The following is a 22,432-nucleotide window of genomic DNA, read 5'->3' on the forward strand; positions in this document are numbered from 1 at the left end:
AACTGATACAGTATGTATTGCAGGCAAGAAATTCCTCGATATGGTATTCTGATATAGCTCCATGCCCCAGCTAATACAACACCGTATTGGCGCCCGAGGCGTCACACAGTCATGACGAGGATGAACATTATGCCCGAATGGAAGTTTGATCATTTAATCCTCATCGTATGATGAGCACCTCTATCGAATTCGATAAATATCAGACAAGTGTTTGATGATGTAACATTTTCCATTTCCGTCGGTATACTTTCGTATGAAATTTTTACTAACACTACTGCAGTTCGTAGAAGGTGAGATACTGCAAGACAATTCATGCCTTGAAAGGGTTGTGCCCCACATGCATATACCGCCTCAACAGTTTTGTGGAATCCACGGAAACTAGCCATTTTATTAAAGAAATTTAACTGCGCAACCAGTACTCACTACGACTGACCAGGTAGGTATATTAGAACCACCAACTTCTATTAGACCAAGTCTTAGCCTAGAAATATTAGAAGCTTCGAAGAATGGAGACTGATTTTGTAGTGCTTACCGGACTAGAAGGGATAAGAAATTCGTGCTGGCTAAAAAAATAAAGATTAGGAGAGTTGATGATATGGCTCTATAACGAATGCTTCTACATGCCGAAAAGCAACTGTATAGTCAGGTATCTTCCACTGCATATATGAAGCACTGTAACTGAGATGACTAACCTGATCCTAAACACACAATTACACACTCACCGGGAACTCTGTAATGAGTTCCTGAAAATGACACATCAGGCAAGGTAGGCGAATCAGCCAGTTTCAACGGAGAAAGGAAATATTTAGAAGTACCAACTGCCCATCTTCTAAACCACCTCATACTGTTAATAATGCAGAAGGGAAACGCAAAATGACATGAGCCACCCAAATTAAATGGCAAAGATTACGCCAACATTAACCTGATACTACTAAGTTCTGGCACCAAAACGTCAGTACTCCGGAAAGTTCCAGAACACTGTAACACGCCTCACGTTCAACCGCAGATGCTAACGGAAACCTCTACAACGCACTTGCTTAGTGGCATCTACGTCTTGCGACAGTGGTACAGCGGGGGGAGGGGGGGGGGGTTGCCGCCTACACCTCTTTAGTTTTCCGAACAGGTATCTGGTCATCTCTGCAGATTAGATAAGCGTGCTGTTATTCCTGAAGGCGGGTCCACACTGAGCGCGCCGCGCTGTGCTGCTGCATCCCGCGCACAGCTGTGGAACAGAGGGGAGTGCGCCGTCCGCGCCCCGCCGCGCCGCGCCGCTCCGAGGCGCGCACTGTGTTCCAGTTGGAGCGCGCGCACGGTCTGAAGATGGAGCGAGCCGAAGCCCTGTCTTGACTGAGCGCGCGCAAACGCGCCACTTCCTTTGATGTACCGACAACAGCCGGAAAACTGCGCGGCCCGGCACGACGCGGCGCAGCGCGGTTCGCCGTCCACACTGAGCGCGCAGCAGCCGTTTTGGGCGGCGCGGCGCGCTCAGTGTGGACCCACCTTGAGAGACTTGAGTAAACCGTCTACATACTCACTTTTTGTTGAAGTGAAGATCACATTGTAATGAAACACAAGTCGACAATTGTTGATTTACATTACGTAATTACGAGTGCAAATGACGTAATGAAGCTCTATAATAATGGAAAACCACAGTAGCAAGGAATGGGGCTGTGAAACGTCAAATCAGCATCTTTTCGATAGAGTGATTAACTACACAAATTTCTACACAGGAAATTCAGATTTTTTTAAAAAAAATAAACGCTACAATCACCTTTTAATTTTCCAAGAAAAGTACTGCTTCCCAATTGTAAACCAAGTTTTTATCACCTCACCGACTTCATCTGTGTAATCTGGTGACTTAAGAATTGCTGTGTCCTAACAGCGGCAGTGATTTATTAGTTCGTATTTACAAAGGGCAGTGCTGTTGTACTTCCTGACTCATCTACACATCATTCACATTCTCCAAACATCAACACTCGATTTAATTTTCGAACACGAGAGTTTTTATCAGCGCTGGCAATAACGGAGGTCGCATACATACCTCAGCAGGACAGGAAAATCGCTAGTCAAACGCTTAGGTTCAATTTTCACGATATCGGTCTGAATCAGCACATCGCCGTAGATTATTTCAGCGTATATGCAGTTCTTCGCGCAGCTGTTTTAATAATACAACGTCTTTCGATTCGTATCTCCAACACATTGTAAGATTTCTTACGAGAAACATCCCAACATTTCGAAGCTGCTTGAATTTTAGGTTTCATGTTATACATATTTTTATTTCACACCATATCGGCTGTCTCTCGACGAGTCGTCAGGCACATTTTCTCTGATTTTTCGGCAGACATTTCGTTTTTGCAATGTGTAGCTCGAGTCAGTGCAAACATCACGTGTTTTATGCGACACCCAGTTTGTCTTACGTTACGAACAAAATGATTTCTAAAGCGAAATTTTACGAGCCCGTTCGATAGAACGGACCCGAATTGGCCTAGTTCGATATTCGTTTTACTGATATGTATCAACAGAGACAGCAAAACACTAAGAATAGCCAGAACTCCAGCAGCGAATGAGCGGCGTTGCTGCATGGAGGTAGCAGTCAGTGCGGACCAAGGCGGAGCTGTCGCCGGAGTACTGGTTATTCTTAGTGTTTTACTGTGCCTGCTAAGACATATCAATAAAACCAATATCGTGCTAGACTTATCTGGGACCGCTATGTCAAATAGGCACGTAAAATTTCGGTCAGAAATCAGTTTGCTCGTAATGGGAAACAAACCGATGCTTTCCGTCAATAGTGGGCGTCGCATGAAAGACGTGATGATCAGTACATAACTGTACTGACTCCAGCTACACGTTGCGAATATCTGCGGAAACATCAGAGAGAATGCGTCTGACAACTCTTACAAGGGATGTCCTGTGTATATGTTTTTTAGGCCATCATTCCAGAGCGGAATTGTTTAACGAAGTAACCACAAATAATCTTCCACGAAAATTATTAAGTACTGGGGCTTGCAGTCTGTCGTTTTCGGTGTCTTGTTATATTTCAGCACACACTATACCTGTATAATAGTTAACTCCCGCCTTATTTATCCACGGAAGCATCCATCTCAGAAATCAAATTCGGGCCGTTGTAACGCTGGCTGGCTTCGCATTACTTGATGCGGCACGACTCAAAAATGGTGCCAGGTTTCAATTACGCCTATCAATTAAGATGTACCTTTCTCTTCGTTTATCCTGTTGTGCGGCGTACGCTGGCATATATTTATTAATTCTATTTTATCTTAATTTTGTAGCCGTATGTCACGTTAATAGTGGTTTTCCCCGCTAGACTGGCCCTCACGTAGTGCGGGGTGCCTACATAGTACGAATTAATGTGGCCGCAAATTATTTCACTGCCACTAAAAAAATAAAATTCAAACTAACAGACACACAGTACAGGCAATGACGTCACATGAATGAAAACCGATGCGAGAAAATACGTCTATCACCCAGTATGAAGATATATTATTACTTGACATACTGACGATGAAAGGTATGAATGGACTAATTAAATTTAAAGTTTATTAGCTCATAAATGTCTTTAAGCCTTCTCAAGGAATAAAGTGTCCACTTATAGCGCATGAACAGCACTCTCAAAGAAACAGCTTCAGAATTTTTTTTAAAGCAAAACGAGCCACAATGTCGTAATCATAACGTGTGGGCTTTCACGGCCGGCGTCTTCGTTCGTTAAAACTTCCGGGCTGAGAGGCCGTGTAAAACTACTACTTCCTGACGTTTCGTTGCCAACTGCGTTCAACATCTTCCGAGGTGAGTCAACGACATGATGACACTGGCTGCTGCCATGCCGTGGAGATCTCGTTTATATAGCGGTCGACTTTGCACCAACGAAGTGACAATCTATTTATTATCTTCAATCGAGAATAATGACGTTAGTCAGAGATATACTTGCAGTCGGCCACACGTGACATATGGTGGTGCCCTATATGCGCTCCTTATAAACGGGACCTCAATGGCCTGGCAGCCAGTCGGTGACTCACCTCGAAAGATGTTCCCAGCAGTTGGCAACGAAACGTCAGGAAATAGTAGTTTTACAGATCGACCACGGCCTCTCAGCCCGGAAGTTTTAACTAATGTAGCCACAATGTTGATTCTGAGGATTGAAAAAACGCATTTTGGTGCCAACTAATTAGCAACATAATAAATGCAGAGGCAGTGTTAGCAAACTATCGTAACTATCTGTACAGTGTAATTTTCATAATGTTTAAAAACAGATGGGTAATAGCAAGTAATGAATATATACGTTAATTATCTCAATGATAAAATGTGAACAACGAAAAAATCAAGTACCCCAAGTCACTATTGAAAAACTTCTGATATTCTAGCGCAAATTCATGTGTGTGTAATATTTGTGGTAGTAGTAAGTTCAATGTAAATTTTACTGCATAAGGATGACGTGTAACTAGCAAAGACATTACGTTGGAAACTTTTTGAACAGACAATGAATCTCATACCTTTTCACAGCTCAAAGGAATCATTGCGCAAGCGCAAATCATGAACAGTATTTTTTTTGTGTGTGTGTGTGTGTGTGTGTGTGTGTGTGTGTGTGTGTGTGTGGTTTATAATATTGTGTACAAAAACTGTAATGTTGTGATTCTTGCGACGTTAGATCGCGCCTATGTGAGGTGGGGGGGGGGGGGGGGGCGGCATGTTGGATTAGGACTGTTCGCTTTGACAGACCATCTACTGCGGACGTAGCATGTGCTAATGAGTGGCGTGTCGGTGGCCACTGTTGTGGTTGAAGTTTTACGAGTGATTATTTCACGGGATTTTAAAATTTCTGCGCGAGTGGACTTTAACTTTTAACACCAGAGCAGTTAATAAATATTTGAGAATTTTGTGTTTTAGAACACACTTCACTAACGATGATTCTGTTGCAATTTAATAAAATTATTAGAAGGTAGCATAACAACTGAAGGGTAACGAGACAGGTGTGTGGCCATCCCTTAGACGCAAACGAAGCGAACGAACTTTAAATCGGTCACGAACATAATTAACCCTTTGAGCCACAGAGGAAGTATGATAAGGAGGCTTTTTTAAGAAACTGAAATCAACATAAAACAATCACATTTTTGTGTTGTAACGTAGCTGCAGCTTCAGTTGTCTGGTAATACGATATACGCATCCGAAAATAATAAGACCACCTTTTTTTTGGTAGAGTATAAGCGGCAAAGAACATCTGCGATACTTATGCAGGACATAGACATCGACCCAGAACCCTACCTATCGCAACCCGTGCGCTACCATTTCTGCCATTAGAGAAGATCTCTGAGACCCGCTCGAATGCTCACTGTTCCAATTCGCTGTAAGTGTTCATAAAGTTGTCTGTGTAACGGGGAATCCTCTACGAGCACAGTGTGCAACTTACACCAAATACCTGCTCAATGCAAGTTCGCACTTACAACTGCGCCGGAAAATCTTATTGGTCACACAAACTATATATACGTGGCGCACCAGCATTGATTTTCAGTAGCTTTTCTGGTATTCATCAAAGTACATACTTACACTCTCCAAACCTGTATTTCTAGCAACTTTCAAGTTATTCTTAATTGCCGATTGCCATAACTAGCCGCCTCCTCTTCCAACTTACAGTATCAGGATCAAACTCTTACTCTACACCCTCCTCTCCAATATCTGCAGTTGACCAACATACGCTAATTTGCGCAATTATAACTGCTACACCCCACCTCAAAACGCCGCACTCTCCACTTTTGTTCTGGAATCTTTGAAACATGCACAATCGCAGTAACACCAAATGAATACATAGCATGTTTTAAAAAGATTCGTATAGTTTCAAAACGATTCCACCAGACAGTATCTTCTACAAATCGAACACAGTAACCTTGGGTGAATTTTAACTTACACATGAAAAAAAAAAAGAAGTTTACTCGCACTAGCTGTAAGTTGCCGCTTCATGTGGTTACGGTAAAGGTCGCCCTGGTGCAGTTAGCTCGCTCATTAATCTGGCTTTTTCCAGGATTGCATGAACATACAGGAAGTTTCATTTTTCAGCAGGACAAGGCACGACCGCAGTCGAACCCTCCGGTAAGAGGGTTTCTTAACGAGCTGTCTGAACTATGGGTCGGCCGTAAGGTGTGTACGGATTCGCATTGTGCCACTGGCCTCCTAAGTCACCTGACCTCAGCACAAGATTTTTCTTTTTGTGATGATCCTTGAAAGACTCCGGCTCAGTGCCTCTCCTCCTAACAGCGTTGGGTTAACCGCGAGCTCCAGGCACCCTTGCAAATGTACGGGACGAATTTGAGCCGTCTCAATGTTTGCCGTGCGTCCAACGGAGTGTACGTTAGGTTTTCGTGAAAGGTAAATGACATTTTAGATCCTAGATGTAACAGTAAAAAGTACCCTACGGCTGTACATACATGTATACCCAAGAAGTGAAGTCGTGAAAACGGATGGTTCTTTCAAAAGTAAGGACTTGAGTCCTATGCGATACTAAAAATTTTACCCTAGTCTCTGTCTTAATGTACGTACAAGGTGCAGCCTTGTGTTGGTACACCTGCCTAATGTCTGCCTCGACAGGTGAGTGGTCAGCGCGACAGAATGCCATGCGAAGGGACCCGGATTCGATTCCCGGCTGAGTCGGAGAATTTCTCCGATTAGAGACTGGTGGTGTTTTGTTATCATCATCATCATCATCATCTCGTCCCCATCGACGCTCAAGACGCCGAAGTGGCGTCACCTACAAATACTTGCACCAGGCGACCGGTCTACCCTACGGGAGGCCCTAGCCACACGATATTTCATTTACCTACCTAGTACCTAATATTGTGTAGAGTCGCGAGCACGCAGAAGTGCCTCAACACGAAGTAACATGGACTCGATTAATGTCCGAAGTAGTGCTGGAGGAACTGACACCATGAATCCTGCAGGGTTTTCCATAAATCCGTAAGCGCACGAGGGGGTAGAGATCTCTTCTTAACAGCACGTTGCAAGGCATCCCAGATATGCTCAATAATGTTCCTGTCTGGGGAAGTTGGTGACCAGCGGAAATGTTTAACTCAGAAGAGTGTCCCTGTAACCACTCTATAACAATTCTGGGCATGTGGGGTGTCGAATTGTCCTGCTGGAATTGTCCAAGACGGTCAATGGACAATAATGGAGGCAGCAGATCAGAGATGATGCTTACGCACCTGTCGCATTTGTATCCAGACGTATCAGGGGTCCCACACCACTCCAACTACACACGCCCCACACCGTTACAGAACCTCCACCAGCTTGAACATCCCCTTGTTGACATGCATGACCCATGGGTTCATGAGGTTGTCTTCATACCCGTACACATCCATCCACTCGATACCATTAGAAAGGAGACTCGTCCGTCCAGGCAACAGTTTTCTAGTTATCAACAGTCCAGTGTTGGTGATGACAGGCCCAGACGAAGCGTAAAGCTTTGTGTCGTGCAGTCATCAAGGATACACGAGTGGGCCTTCGGCTCCGAAAGCCCATATCGACGATGTTTCGATGAATGGTTCGCACGCTGACACTTTATGGCCCAGCATTGAAATCTACAGCAATTTGCGGAAGTGTTGCACTTCTGTCACGTTGGACGGTTCTCTTCAGTCGTCGTTGGTCCCGTTTTTGCAGGGTCTTTTTCCGGCCGCAGCGATGTCGGAGAACTGGTGTTGTACCGGATTCCCGATATTCACGGAACACTCGTGAAATGGTCGTAGCCTACTGGAAAATCCCCACTTCATCGCTGCCTCGGAGATGCTGCGTCCCATCGCTCGTGCGCCGATTATTATCCCACATTCAAACCCACTTAAATTAATAACCTGTCACTGTAACCGCAGAAAGCTAACAACTGCTCCAGACACTTGTTGTCTTATATTGGCGTCACCGACCGTATTCTGCCTGTTTACATATGTCTGTATTTTATATGCATGCCTATACCAGTTTATTTTCAAAAGGATAGTTCAACGGTCTGTCAACAAGGAGCCAATTAGGCATTAGGAGCGGAGCAGATTTCGAACAGAATGGTAGAGAAAGAAACCTGGTATGTCTTTCAAAGAGATTCATAAACGTAAACGACGGAATATGTAAGTCTTAAGGCCAGCTGAGCGTTTAAACGCCGACAGTGACTAAGAGTGCGTGAAGCTCGGCTGTGTAAGATGAGGTATATATTGACGGAATCCTGCAATGTTTATCACTTAATGTATTCCCGAAGCCGGCCACGGTGGCCGTGCGGTTCTGGCGCTGCAGTCCGGAACCGCGAGGCTGCTACGGTCGCAGGTTCGAATCCTGCCTCGGGCATGGGTGTGTGTGATGTCCTTAGGTTAGTTAGGTTTAAGTAGTTCTAAGTTCTAGGGGACTGATGACCACAGCAGTTGAGTCCCATAGTGCTCAGAGCCATTTGAACCATTTTTTGTATTCCCGAAATTTCAATACTCTACATTAATTATTTGTTCCGTTTTTTTCCGGCAGTTAGTTTAATATATTAACTTTTGTTTGTTCATAAAGATTCGCACGAAAAACATTTTCAGAAAAAATGTTGAACATGGGCATAAAATAAGGCTTCGAGACCGAAAACACCCTTAATCCAACGGGCGGATTCGATCCGGGGCCAGCAGACCTGCCCGAACTCTGGAATCGGCGTGCTGGCACGCGCGACTATCTGGGCGTGTGTAACAGTACTCTTAACGTCGTTAACGTGACTGTGGTATTTATTGTACATGCTTAAAAAAAAGGAACCAATTATAAAAATATAAACCTTAACTGGAATTTAATACTTATGTTTAGATCGTCAAGATATTTTGTGAAATACAAATTTATGCTGGAACACCTATTTTTGAGAAATTATCTGACAAAAATGTTAAAAACTGCAAGCTATTATTATTATTATTTCTTTCCTTTCTCAGACCTTAGGTCTGGTTCGAAATGAAAGTGACGCGGACCTTGATCAAGCGTGACTTCCTTTTAACTGTACGGTATATGTTACATTGCGTTTAGGAACTTTCGGGTAATTGAACATGTATCAATTATTACGGATTTCTGTAGTTGTATATATAAGTTTGGATGTAGCTGTATTGCATTGATGTACTGGTGGATATTGTGTGGTATGACTCCTGTAGTTGATACTATAATTGGTATGATGTCAACTTTATCCTGATGCCACATGTCTTTGACTTCCTCAGCCAGTTGGATGTATTTTTCAATTTTTTCTCCTGTTTTCTTTTGTATATTTGTTGTATTGGGTATGGATATTTCGATTAGTTGTGTTAATTTCTTCTTTTTATTGGTGAGTATGATGTCAGGTTTGTTATGTGGCGTTGTTTTATCTGTTATAATGGTTCTGTTCCAGTATAATTTGTATTCATCATTCTCCAGTACATTTTGTGGTGCATACTTGTATGTAGGAACTTGTTGTTTTAAAAGTTTATGTTGTAATGCAAGCTGTTGATGTATTATTTTTGCGACATTGTCATGTCTTCTGGGGTATTCTGTATTTGCTAGTATTGTACATCCGCTTGTGATGTGATCTACTGTTTCTATTTGTTGTTTACAAAGTCTGCATTTATCTGTTGTGGTATTGGGATCTTTAATAATATGCTTGCTGTAATATCTGGTGTTTACTGTTTGATCCTGTATTGCAATCATGAATCCTTCCGTCTCACTGTATATACTGCCTTTTCTTAGCCATGTGTTGGATGCGTCTTGATCGATGTGTGGCTGTGTTAGATGATACGGGTGCTTGCCATGTAGTGTTTTCTTTTTCCAATTTACTTTCTTCGTATCTGTTGATGTTATGTGATCTAAAGGGTTGTAGAAGTGGTTATGAAATTGCAGTGGTGTAGCCGATGTATTTATATGAGTGATTGCTTTGTGTATTTTGCTAGTTTCTGCTCGTTCTATAAAGAATTTTCTTAAATTGTCTACCTGTCCATAATGTAGGTTTTTTATGTCGATAAATCCCCTTCCTCCTTCCTTTCTGCTTAACGCGAATCTTTCAGTTGCTGAATGTATGTGATGTATTCTATATTTGTGGCATTGTGATCGTGTAAGTGTATTGAGTGCTTCTAGGTCTGTGTTACTCCATTTCACTACTCCAAATGAGTAGGTCAATATTGGTATAGCATAAGTATTTATAGCTTTTGTCTTGTTTCTTGCTGTCAATTCTGTTTTCAGTATTTTTGTTAGTCTTTGTCTATATTTTTCTTTTAGTTCTTCTTTAATATTTGTATTATCTATTCCTATTTTTTGTCTGTATCCTAGATATTTAGAGGCATCTGTTTTTTCCATCGCTTCTATGCAGTCGCTGTGGTTATCCAATATGTAATCTTCTTGTTTAGTGTGTTTTCCCTTGACTATGCTATTTTTCTTACATTTGTCTGTTCCAAAATCCATATTTATATCATTGCTGAATACTTCTGTTATCTTTAGTAATTGGTTGTGTTGTTGATTTGTTGCTGCCAGTAGTTTTAGATCATCCGTGTATAGCAGATGTGTGATTTTGTGTGGGTATGTTCCAGTAATATTGTATACATAATTTGTATTATTTAGCATGTTGGATAGTGGGTTCAGAGGAAGGCAGAACCAGAAAGGACTTAATGAGTCTCCTTGGTATATTCCACGCTTAATCTGTAATGGCTGTGATGTGATATTATTTGAATTTGTTTGGATATTAAGTGTGGTTTTCCAATTTTTCATTACTATGTTTAGGAACTATATCAATTTAGGATCTACTTTGTATATTTCCAATATTTGTAGTAACCATGAGTGGGGTACACTATCAAAAGGTTTTTGGTAATCAATGTATGCGTAGTGTAGCGACCTTTGTTTAGTTTTAGCTTGATATGTCACCTCTGCATCTATTATCAGTTGCTCTTTACATCCTCGTGCTCCTTTGCAACAGCCTTTTTGTTCTTCATTTATAATTTTGTCCTGTGTCGTATGTGTCATTAATTTCTGTGTAATGACTGAAGTTAATATTTTGTATATTGTTGGTAGGCATGTTATGGGGCGATATTTAGCTGGGTTTGCTGTGTCTGCTTGATCTTTAGGTTTCAGATAAATTATTCCATGTGTAAGTGTATCAGGGAATGTGTATGGGTCTGCAATGTAACTGTTAAATAATTTAGTTGGATGTGAATGTGTTGAGGTGAACTACTTTAGCCAGAAATTTGCTATTTTATCTTGTCTATGGGATTTCCAATTGTGCGTAGAATTAATTGCTCGGGTGACTTCATGTTGCAAAATTATCACTTCAGGCATTTGTGGTATCATCTTGTACGTGTCTGTTTATGCTTGTATCCACCGTGCATGCCTGTTATGTTGTATCGGGTTTGACCACATGTTGCTCCAGAAGTGTTCCATGTCTGTTATGTTTGGTGGATTGTCTATTTTAATGTGTGTGTTATCTACTGTCTGGTAAAATTTCTTTTGATTTGTGTTGAATGTTTGGTTTTGTTTCCTTCTATTTTCACTTTTTTTGTATCTTCTAAGTCGTTTGGCCAATGCTTGTAATTTCAGCTTCTTTTCATCTAATTGCTCTATCACTTCTTGTTGTGAGATTTTACCTAACCTTTTTCGTTTTTTTCTGACATTTCATTTCTTATAAATTGTGTTAGCTGTCCGATGTCTTCTCAGTTTTTCTATTCTGATCTGTAGCCGGTGTTGCCATGCTGGTTTTGTGGGTTTCTTCTGTGCGTTGGTTTGTTCTGATCTCTGCTTAGTGTGTATATTTAGTGTATTGAGTGCTCCTATATAAACCAGTAGCTGTAACTCTTCCATAGTTGTATTTTCATTTATTTTGTTGTGTATGATTGTGTTGATAGTAGTTGTTAGTTGTTGTTGTTCTTCTTCTTGTTGTTTCGACTTGTGGGTTATTTGGTGGTCTATGCAAGAATGGTCTAATGTCTGTATTTTTGACTTTGTATTCTATATATGTCAGCTGAAATTTGTCTTCTATATCTAACATGTGTGTCACTTCGTGTTCTTTTTGTGCTTGTTCTGGTGGCTGTCTTTAAGATTTCGTTTTCCTCTGATTGTTTAATTGATGCGTGTTGTTCTTTGTTTGTTTGCTCTGGGATGTTTGAGTCCATTACTATATTTTCTTCTTCTTCTTCTTCTGATTGCCCATTATTTTGTTCCAGTATTTGTTGTACTTGTTGTTTGATGTATCCTAATTCTGACTGGGGTATCCTGTTATTTTTGATTATTACACGGATCTGATCAGCTAGTCGTTGTTCTGTTAAAAATTTTAATTCTGGGTATCTGGTAATAAATGTTGTGTATACTTGTGATCTGTATCCAGTTGTGTTGGTTCCTAGGTTTGTTGCTTGGTAATAACAGAACATGAGGTGTCGGTTAACTTCATCTGACCATCTCATCCTCTGTCTTCGTTTTCCTTCTAGAGTGGTTGCAGGAAGCATATCCTGCGAAACACCTCTATTTGGATTTAAATCATTTTCCGTGTGGTTAGCAGTGTCGTTACCATTGTGGACGGGCATAGGGTTCAAGCGTCGTCCCCGACCATGACAGCGCTTGTCCGAGGCTTCGTTAGTTCTGTCCTGAACCAACTAATCGCACTAAAAGGGGGGTTAGCCCTATTAGTGGTTTGTTCTTTTCGTCGTCTTTTACGACTGGCAGAACATACCGGGGGCCTATTCTTTTCCCGGGCCTCCACGGGGTTTATTATTATGATTATTATTATTGAACAATGGTTTTACATACTACACACTTTTATATTATCACCTGACAATGGTCCTATGAAGTAGAAAATATCAAATACGCAGAGACTGTACTTTAGCCACGCAATGTAATTAGAGTGTGGCATTTGTGCCAGTTTGGTCGATGACGTTGATTTGTTTGTTAAGTACTTAGCCGGCCGCTGTGGCCGAGCGGTTGTAGGCGCTTCAGTCCGGAACCGTGCTGCTGCTACGGTCGCAGGTTCGAATTCTGCCTCGGGCATGGATGTGTGTGATGTCCTTAGGTTTAAGTAGTTCTAAGTCTAGGGGACTGATGACCTCAGATGTTAAGTCCCACAGTGCTTGGAGCCATTTGAACCATTTGAACCATGTGATGAACATGCCGCTTTTCTTGCGACCAAGGAAATTCAGACAAATTGTTTTAAACTGGTAATCTTGACAAATTCTCAGTATAATGTGTGCAGCTATTAACATATCGGATAGGAAATGGTCCATCGATAGGCGTTTGAAAATAAGGGGAGGGGAGATGCTGGTGGAAACAATTACGTCACAGTCTTGACATACACAGACGCGACACTCACTGCTGAAGAGACACCAGCAACCATAGTGGCAAGAAATCCATTCCGTGATGTCGTATGTGCCATAAGATTGATGCTTAACTACATAGATGCTTGGTACCGAAAAATATATCACGAGACTGAATAATGGTAAAATAAATACAAAGGGATCCAAAGCTCGTGAATGAAATGACGTAAACCACAATGAATTCATTGAAAAATATTCTGAAGCTGTGTGTAACCTATCACACTGGAAGCAAGAGAATATGAACACCATATTTTACATCAATTAAAACTGACATTTTTAACATAGTGACCCGTTAAAATTATTTTAATAACTGGGTATGCTTTTTATATTTTCATCTGTGAATGTCCGAAAAAGCGGCGAATGTCTTATTTTTGTGATACTACTTATTTTTGTACTACATAGCTTCATGAGAGTGTTTCGAGGAAAGCTCGTATCGATAGGGCTTTGAGTCGACCAATAAGAAACGGTATATCTCGCTGTTTTATTTTAGCATGTACCTGACTAGAGAGTTTACATTAACTGTATCCAACCAACTTATTCTCCTTTATGTATGACGGCAGCGCTGCATACAGACCTATATTTGTAACGAGTGATCCTCTGTCCCGTAATGTAAGTTATCATGTCTTAAGCCACTTGCGTTAATTTATCTTGTTGTATGGTGATATAAAAAATCGTATTTCCACCGTTCTGAAGATGATCGCGTTGGTCGAGTAAACATGTAAAATTTTAATTTCTACCGGCCACTCTTACCCTGCAGAGCAAATGCCTACACTCACTGAAATTGAGCAATTTGTTTGTTTTTATTCAGGAAATAGTTTTGTTTTTGTCGTTATATTATGACGCCTGTGTAGTAATCATCTCTTCAGCTATCTTTACAGTGGCTTATCTGGCACGTTGAATAACGTAGGTTTCCTGTTTTTGGTTTCTTCAGTGTAAAATAGGAACTTTCACATTGTGTAAATATACGAAGTTTTCTGCCATTCATCGTGTCTTCTGTCGTTTGCTATCCAATTCTTTTTCTTAAAAACAAATGTTAGTGCTCGGTAAATGTAGGTTACAAAAAATTGCTATTAAAGAATCCTGTAACCTGCTTTTCCACATCTGCTGTGATCGTTAGGAAACCCATAGAATGATAGATGTCTTTCCGTTTTTGTTACAATTTATTGCGCTACATACGGCCCCTTTTGAAGACACCATGTTACAGACCAATATAAACGATACTTCTAGCATTCGTTTGTTACGGCATTCAACAGTGCACGTTACTCTAGGCTTGGCGTGCTACTCAAGCAGTATGTAGTGTAGCTGCTGCTGGTGTTGTAGAAGCAGGGGCACTGAACCTTTTTTAACTACTGTCTGCTTTCGTGTCTGTGTTAGTAGTGAAGATTTCTAACTGCCCACCTGTTCCTCAGTAATGGTGATTTTATAATCTAGGAAAATTACTTTACAGAATTTATAAAGCACAGTTACCGCAAGCTAACGAACATAATGCAGGCTTCACTTACCGGTTAATCATCTCAAGTCTAACTGCTTGTGATAAGGCAACACTTTCTCGAAAATTGGGTACACTGTATTTCATCCGGAAGTAGATTGCAACTACAAGTTCGTGCGTCAATCGTTGTTAGAAGCTCGTATTGTGGGTTTGTAACAGAAGTGGGGCAGTTTGCGTCTGAACAGCGAATTGACTTTGTGGTGTGTTGCATAAAGAAAGGCTGCATGAAATAATGTAAAGAAATGTTTCGAGCGAAGTATCCTGGCAGGAAACTCCCCACGATCAGCACTATTCGAGGCCTGTACAAAAACTGGAGGACTGTAGAATCCGTTCAGAATGTGCAGAGGAATAGGCGACTGACAGTGAGGAACCCTGAAACTATATACAGAATTCGCATGGACATTACGAGAAGCCGTCGCAAGTCAGTAAGGAGGTTATCGCAGCAGGTTGGCGTGCCTCATACATCATGCACTAAACGATATGAAATTAAAAGCCTATTGTATAAGTGTGGTGGAAAAGTTGAAATTTGAGGATCAGGAAGTTCATTATTGTAACTGGCTGTTAACATCCATTCCTACTTGGAGCCCTTGCTTTACTTCGTGTCAGATGAGACCTGGTTTCATTTATCACGTTACGTGAACTCCCCTGAACAGCACATGCCGGTCGCGGGCCAAGCCACGTATTGTCCATGGAGGGCATCTCCACTCAGAGGACACACACTATGTGATCAAAACTATCCGGACACCCCCAAAAACGTACGTTTGTCATATTAGGTGCATTGTACTGCCACCTACTATCAGGTACTCCATATCAGCTACCTCAGTAGTCATTAGATATTGTGAGGGAGCAGAATGGAGCGCTCCGCGGAGCTCACGGACTTCGAACGTGGTCAGCTGATTGGGTGTCACTTGTGTCATACGTCTGTACGGGAGATTTCCACACTCCTAAGCATCCATAGCTCCACGGTTTCCGATGCGATAGTGAAGTGGAAACGTGAAGGGACACGTACAGCACAAAAGGGTACAGGCCAACCTCGTCTGTTGACTGACAGACACCGCCGACAGTTGAAGAGGGTCGTAATGTGTAATAGGCAGACATCTATCCAGACCATCACACAGGAATGCCAAACTGCATCACGATCCACTGCAAGTACTATGGCAGTTACGCGGGAGGTCAGAAAACTTGGATTTCATGGTCGAGCGGTTGCTCATAAGCCACACATCACGCCGGTAAATGCCAATGACTCTCTTGGTGTAAGGAGCGTAAACATTGGACGATTGAACAGTGGAAAAACGTTGTGTGGAGTGACAAATCACGGTACACAAAGTGGCGATCCGATGCCAGGGTGTGGGTATGGCGAAGCCGGGTGAACGTCATCTGCCAGCGTGTGTAGTGCCAACAGTAAAATTCGGAGGTGGTGGTGTTATGGTGTGGTAGTAATTTTCATGGAGGGGGCTTGCACCCCTTGTTGTTTTGCGTGGCACTACCACAGCACAGGCCTATAGATGTTTTAGACAGCTTCTTGCTTCCAATTGTTGAAGAGCAATCCGGGAATGGAGACTGCATCTTTCAGCACTATCGAGCACCTGTTCATAATGCACGGCCTGTGGCGGAGTGGTTACACGGCAATAACATCCCTGTAATGGACTGGCCTGCACAGAGTCCTGACCTTAATCTTACAGAACACCTTTGGGATGTTTTGGAACGCCGACTTCGTGCCAGGTCACACCGACCGGCATCGATACCTCTCCTCAGTGCAGCACCCCGTGAAGACTGGGCTGTCATTTCCCAAGAAACCTTCCAGCACCTGACTGAACGTATGCCTACGAGAGTGGAAGCTGTTATCAAGGTTAAGGGTGGGCCAACACCATACTGAATTTCAGCATTACCGACGGAGGGCGCCACGAACTTTTAAGTCATTTTCAGCCGCGTGTGCGGATACTTTCGATCACATAGTGTAGACGTTTGGTGTGCGTTGCCTGGCATGCACATTATTGGCCCAATGTTACTCAGTTACACCTTATTAAGTGCAGATATCTAGGGATCTTTGACTCCTCCTACGCACAACTGACAGATGCAGAGAAGGTGTATGCAGTACCAACGAGATGGAACAATCTCTCTCACATCCTGCTCAAGTATGGCTCACATTACCAACGTGTTCCCTGACAACAAACTTGTCAGCTGACGTCCCCAGACTTAACATCGAGTGATTTTTATTTATGAGGCACACTAAAAAGCAGGGTGTACTCTGACAATCTTTGCACAGTCGACTATTTTGAACGGAATATTACCAGAGAAATTATCACCACTCCTGCAGAATTACAGCGTGTTGCTGGGAACTTCATCACACGAAGTTAGCGGTGCTGGATGCCCATGGTCCCACTTCCAAATCTCTTCTAAACAAATAGCTGCATGTTTTTAACGTTACACAGTATTTACACTTTTTTAGTTACTTAAAACGTAATGAAAATGTTTTTAAAACACTTGACACCTAACGCCCAACATAGAAGTTTAAACGGCCGCTAGTGGTCGGTAGGGACCCGACTGACCACCACTGTGTTAGGCTGTGACACTGGAAGCTGTGGGCGACGCACGCACCTGGGAGGAGCCGTTGCTGAGCGGCGCGCTGTTGTCCGGCGGAGCGGCGGGTGTGCTGGCGGCGGCGGGAAGCGGGCGCCTCTTGAAGCCGAATAGCGTGGCCTGGCCGCGAGTGTACGCCGTCTCCGGCTTCGAGCCCGGCTTGGTGGCGCTGACGGTGACTCCGTTCTGAAAACAACGCAGTCAGTCAGCCAATGCTACAGTCTCCAAAGTGAAAAGTGAAACATCTCATTTTGAAAGAAATTAGAAAAGACGTGTAAAAATAAACCATTGTTCTTACTAAAAATTTGTCATTCACTCTGAAACGGAACCTAAGAGGTGATGAGACTGCGCGGCAGTTCATAACCGTGCACCGGACGTCGACTCGAACCGCTACCCTTTTAGTATCACGGAGAATGCTGTTACATAATCAAAACGAGCTCTCAAGGGGTCCCATACAGAAAACCAGCGCTTAACAGTATTGGTTAAAAACAGTCTTGGTTGCAATTTTAGTTTATTATTTTTCAACGACGCGTTTCGTCTTATTTAGGCATCTTCAGGTTATCTTTTCTAGATGGACGCGAGAGAAACCAAGAACTGCATAACGCGTTCCCGTTCACAGGAGCGAGTAACAGAGTAAGATGGGGGCAAGTCACTGGCAATCGACGCTGTGGCGCATTATGCTTACTACCTGAGCCCCCATCTTACTCTGTTACTCGCTCCTGTGAACGGGAACGCGTTCTGCAGTTCTTGGTTTCTCTCCCGTCCATCTAGAAAAGATAACCTGAAGATAGCGAAACGCGTCGTTGAAAAATACTAAAAAAACTAAAATTGCAACCAAGACTGTTTTTAACCAATACTAATCGAGAGCTTCAACATATCATCATACACTGAAGCGCCAAATAAATTAGAATAGCCATGCGTATTCATATAAAGAGATATGTAAACAGGCAGAATACGGCACTGCGTTCGGCAACGACTGTATAAGTGTATGGCGCAGTCGTTAGATCAACTTACAGCTGCTACAATGGCATGTTATCAAGATTTTATTGACTCTGAACATGGTATTATAGTCGGCGCACGAGCGGTGGGACACAGTATTTCCGAAGTAGCGATGAAGTGGGGATTTTTCGTACGAGCATTTTACGAGTGCGGGAATCCGGTGAAACATCAATTCTGCGACATCGCTGCGGCCGCAAAAAGATCCTGCAAGAACGGGACCAACGACGACTTAAGAGAATCGTTCAACGTGACAGAATTGCAACCCTTTCGCAAGTTGATGCACATTTCAATGCTGGGCCGTCAACAAGTATCAGCGTACAAACCATTCAACGAAACATCATCGATATGGGCTTTCAGAGCCGAAGGCCCACTCTTGTACCCTTGATGACTGCACGACACAAAGCTTCACGCGTCGCCTGGGACAGTCAAAACCGACAATGGACTGTTGATGACCGGAAACATGTTGTTTGGTTGGAAGAGTCTCGTTTCAAATAGTATCTGGTAGAGACGTGTACGGGTAGACAACTTCATGAATCCATGGACCCTTCATGTCAGCAGCAAACTGTTTAAGCAGGTGGAAGCTGTAATGGTGTGTGTGTGTGTGTGTGTGTGTGTGTGTGTGTGTGTGTGTGCAGTTTCAGTGATATGGGACTCCTGATACGTCTAGATATGACTGACAGGTGACACGTAAGTAAGCATCCTGTCTGATCACCTGCATCCATTCATATCCACTGTGCATTCCGACGGACTTAGCCAGTTCCAGCAGGGCAATGCGACAACCCACACGTCCAGAATCGCTACAGAGTGGCTCTAGGAACCCTCTTCTGAGTTTAAACACTTCCGCAGGCCACAGAACACCCTATACATGAACATTATTGATCGTATCTGGGGTATCTTCGACCACTCGTACTCTCATGGATTTTTGGACAGCCCTGCAGGATTCATGGTGTCACTTCCTCCAGCACTACTTCAGATATTTGTCGAGGCCATGCCACGTCGAATTGCGGCACTTTTGCGTGCTAGCGGGAGGCCTACACGATACTAAGCTGGTGTACCAGTTTCTTTGGCTCTTCAGTGTTTCATGGCGACGACTGTGTGCTCGCCCCATTTGCTGTTGCAGACGCCAGAGGTGTTTTTGTTATCAGGGGAAAAGTGCAGCGTCTAACCCTGAGATGGACTGGTCTGTCCATAATTCTTCCAAATGGCTTGTGGCGGAGCCGGCGAGGCAGGCTCAACTCTCACAATATCGCAGGAGGAGGCGTGTACTTCATGCCTACCTTTGAAAATATTGTAATCTAGCCATCTGCTTTAAAATTTTGGAAAAATTGTTATTTTCAATCATTTTTATACTAAATTCAGTAGTTTTAAATTTTTCCGTAAGACTTAAAAAATTTAAGGTTTAGTACTGAACGTAACTTTTCGCAGCTGAAGTCATATTCCCGTCCTTACGTTCAGGACCTTTCTCACACATGTATATATATATATATATATATCTTTAAAATGTATGTTATGAATAAAAGCAACGACAGTTAATAAAATTTGTATTTTTTTAAGTTTTTTGTGGTGGTCATAAATTACCTCGTACGACAGTGTACACATTACGGAAAATACTTTGGTATTGCTGAAATCATGCTAAAGGATATTTTCAGGTTCTGGGCACTACTCATACATCAGTATTTATTCAGAAATTATGATGTTAATAAAAGTTAACAGCGGTTCATGAAATCCGTTTTTACTTTCTTGTGGTGTGCTGAAGAACCCCCCACCCTGATAGTACGCCTTATGGAAAATGAGGTGGCACTGCTGGGCTTAAGGACTAGTGACTAATAATCTCGGGAAGAAACTTCCGAAACTCCTGGCAGGAAGCATCTTACAGCTATTAGCGGGAGTAGGTCGTGGCAAATGGAAATGCCTTGTGACCTGTTGCTGAGCCTCACTGGCAGGAAAGACTAAAAGTTAAGTTATTTCCGGAAGTATTTGGCGCTTGTGAAATCGAAAGGATGGTAAGCATTGTAGAAGTCGTGTGCTTTCTGGAGGCGGTGTTTTCGTGGTGCATTTCTTAAGTCGGCAGCAGGTAATCCTTCGTGACGAAAAGCCGAAACTGTGTGCCCGTGTGCGGACGTGGATTTCTGGTGAGTCATTTTTTATTTTCTAGGCGAATGTTGCCGTATTACGAACTATCTGGCGGTACACAAAGGCCTCAAAATTGCGTTGTGGAAGCAAACAGCCAGCTGGAGTGTTTCCCTGTTAACTTTGAACTGCATTCCTTTTTTTTAAATGGAGGCTTGAGGTAGAAGCTGCAAGGAGCCAGATGGAGCCAGGCGGTGTATGAGTGGTGCACACATTCTAGTCCATTGTTCGTACCTCCGAATCTTCCTACGAGTTGTTTGATGTCTGCACGGTTTTTCATTATTGACTTTTGTGTAGAGAGGAGTTTAACCCCGCCTGGCAGGCTAATGTGGGTCCGCTAATGAACATTTCCGAGCGAACCTGAGGAGCACCACGTTGCGAAATTCGCCTCACGCGCCACTTAGCGCGACCAACACTTCGCTAAACGTCATGGAAGGTCTGAGGACGGACAAAAGGAGCTCATCTCTCTCTCTCTCTCTCTCTCTCTCTCTCTCTCTCTCTCTCTCTTTTTCTTTCTCGAGAGTCCCCCCCCCACACACACACGAAAGGAAAATATTTTGTGGAAGTATCACTATGAATATTATATTGCAGAAGCAAGTCGGAAACGAAGCCAGATTGGCGCTATGTTGAAGTCTCTACCGTTCAGCCTGCCTGCCTGATCACGGGATTGCTCCAATTCGCGAACCGTGACACTGAAAAGGAGCAAATTCCTCGGCGTGCGCGGAGTACCGGCGGCGCTGGCCTGCGAGTGCCGGACAAGAACCAGCGACTGGACCGACCTCCCAGATCTTCCCGGCGCGGAACCACGCGGGGCCGGTCGCGCGCCACCTACCGCGGAGGACAGCGAGCCAGGAGACTCGGCGGGCTGTCTAAACGCCAGGCGCAGGCCGCACGCACAACCCTCCTCAAGCCGGCATCGCTGCGACAGATCGCAGTCGGTCGCTCGTCTCGGCACCCCACACTCGAGCGATTTGCCAAGCAATTTCAATCAGTATTATGAACGTCACTGAGTCGAGAAGTTCTGCTGTGTAAAATGAACTATGTTTAACAGCAGTTGCAGCTGATTTCCGTATCCCCATAAATACTTGCAAAACATAAATTTAAAATAAACGAGAATTAAAATTTCTTAAACTTATTTTGAAATTCTTATCTTAGGAACTGAATGTTACTTTACAGAAAATATGACATTTTCCACTGATGCCAAATGGGTTGTGTACATTTCTGCATTGTCTCAATACAATTCGTTTTACGTTTATTAGTCCTGAACTCCTTTTTTTATTCATTAATCTTATAGTTTAACTGCAAGTACTTACACAAATTACTCAATGTGTCTCTCAAGATATTGTCAATACCGGCACTACTTATTACCGCAACTATTTTATAAACTGCATGTAAGAGTATATGAAATGTCGAGGGACTTCAAAAACTGTATACTGCAATAGATTTGCCCTAAACATATTAAAGTATCCTCTTAACACTCCTGCACATATGTAAGCCATTCCGTTTGGTGTTAAAAATTTAACATAGCGTATAATTATTTTATAAACAGCTCAAAAGCATAAAATGGAGACCGCTGTATAGTGACTATCACTATGCACTTCCCATCAGTTATGCTTCTATACCACAAGCTTCAAAACGCTAATCACTGCAAAGTCGGAGGGTGATTTTGCATTACCTGTTAATATAAATGTCAACTCCTGCTTCCACTTCTCAGATTATTTCCTGGTCACTTGTAACTATAAATTTTAACATGAATTTCTTACTCAGCGTGTGCAAAGTGGAACGAAACAATTGCACAACCACGCTTACTAAATAGAGTAACAAGTCGCAATCATATTGCCACACACTTCTGCAAACGAGCCAGGTAGACACATTGCGTGCGCGAATCACTTTTCATTCATCAGATTGGCTGGGATTTCCATATGACCAGCGA

The 22,432-nt window shown here is 42.8% G+C and overlaps 1 protein-coding gene across 6 annotated transcripts in view; it reads right to left on the reverse strand.

Annotated features, from left to right (window-relative positions):
* The window catches only part of LOC126250148 (uncharacterized), a 637,275-nt gene that overhangs the window by 327,940 nt on the left and 286,903 nt on the right, over positions 1–22,432 (reverse strand). For all 6 annotated transcript variants that reach the window (XM_049951536.1, XM_049951540.1, XM_049951537.1 and 3 more), the window contains one exon: positions 17,389–17,556. In XM_049951536.1, coding sequence (XP_049807493.1) covers positions 17,389–17,556 — 168 coding nt within the window. The remainder of the gene's footprint in view (positions 1–17,388; positions 17,557–22,432) is intronic.

This window comes from Schistocerca nitens, chromosome 1 (assembly GCF_023898315.1).
Source record: "Schistocerca nitens isolate TAMUIC-IGC-003100 chromosome 1, iqSchNite1.1, whole genome shotgun sequence".
NCBI lineage: Eukaryota > Metazoa > Arthropoda > Insecta > Orthoptera > Acrididae > Schistocerca > Schistocerca nitens.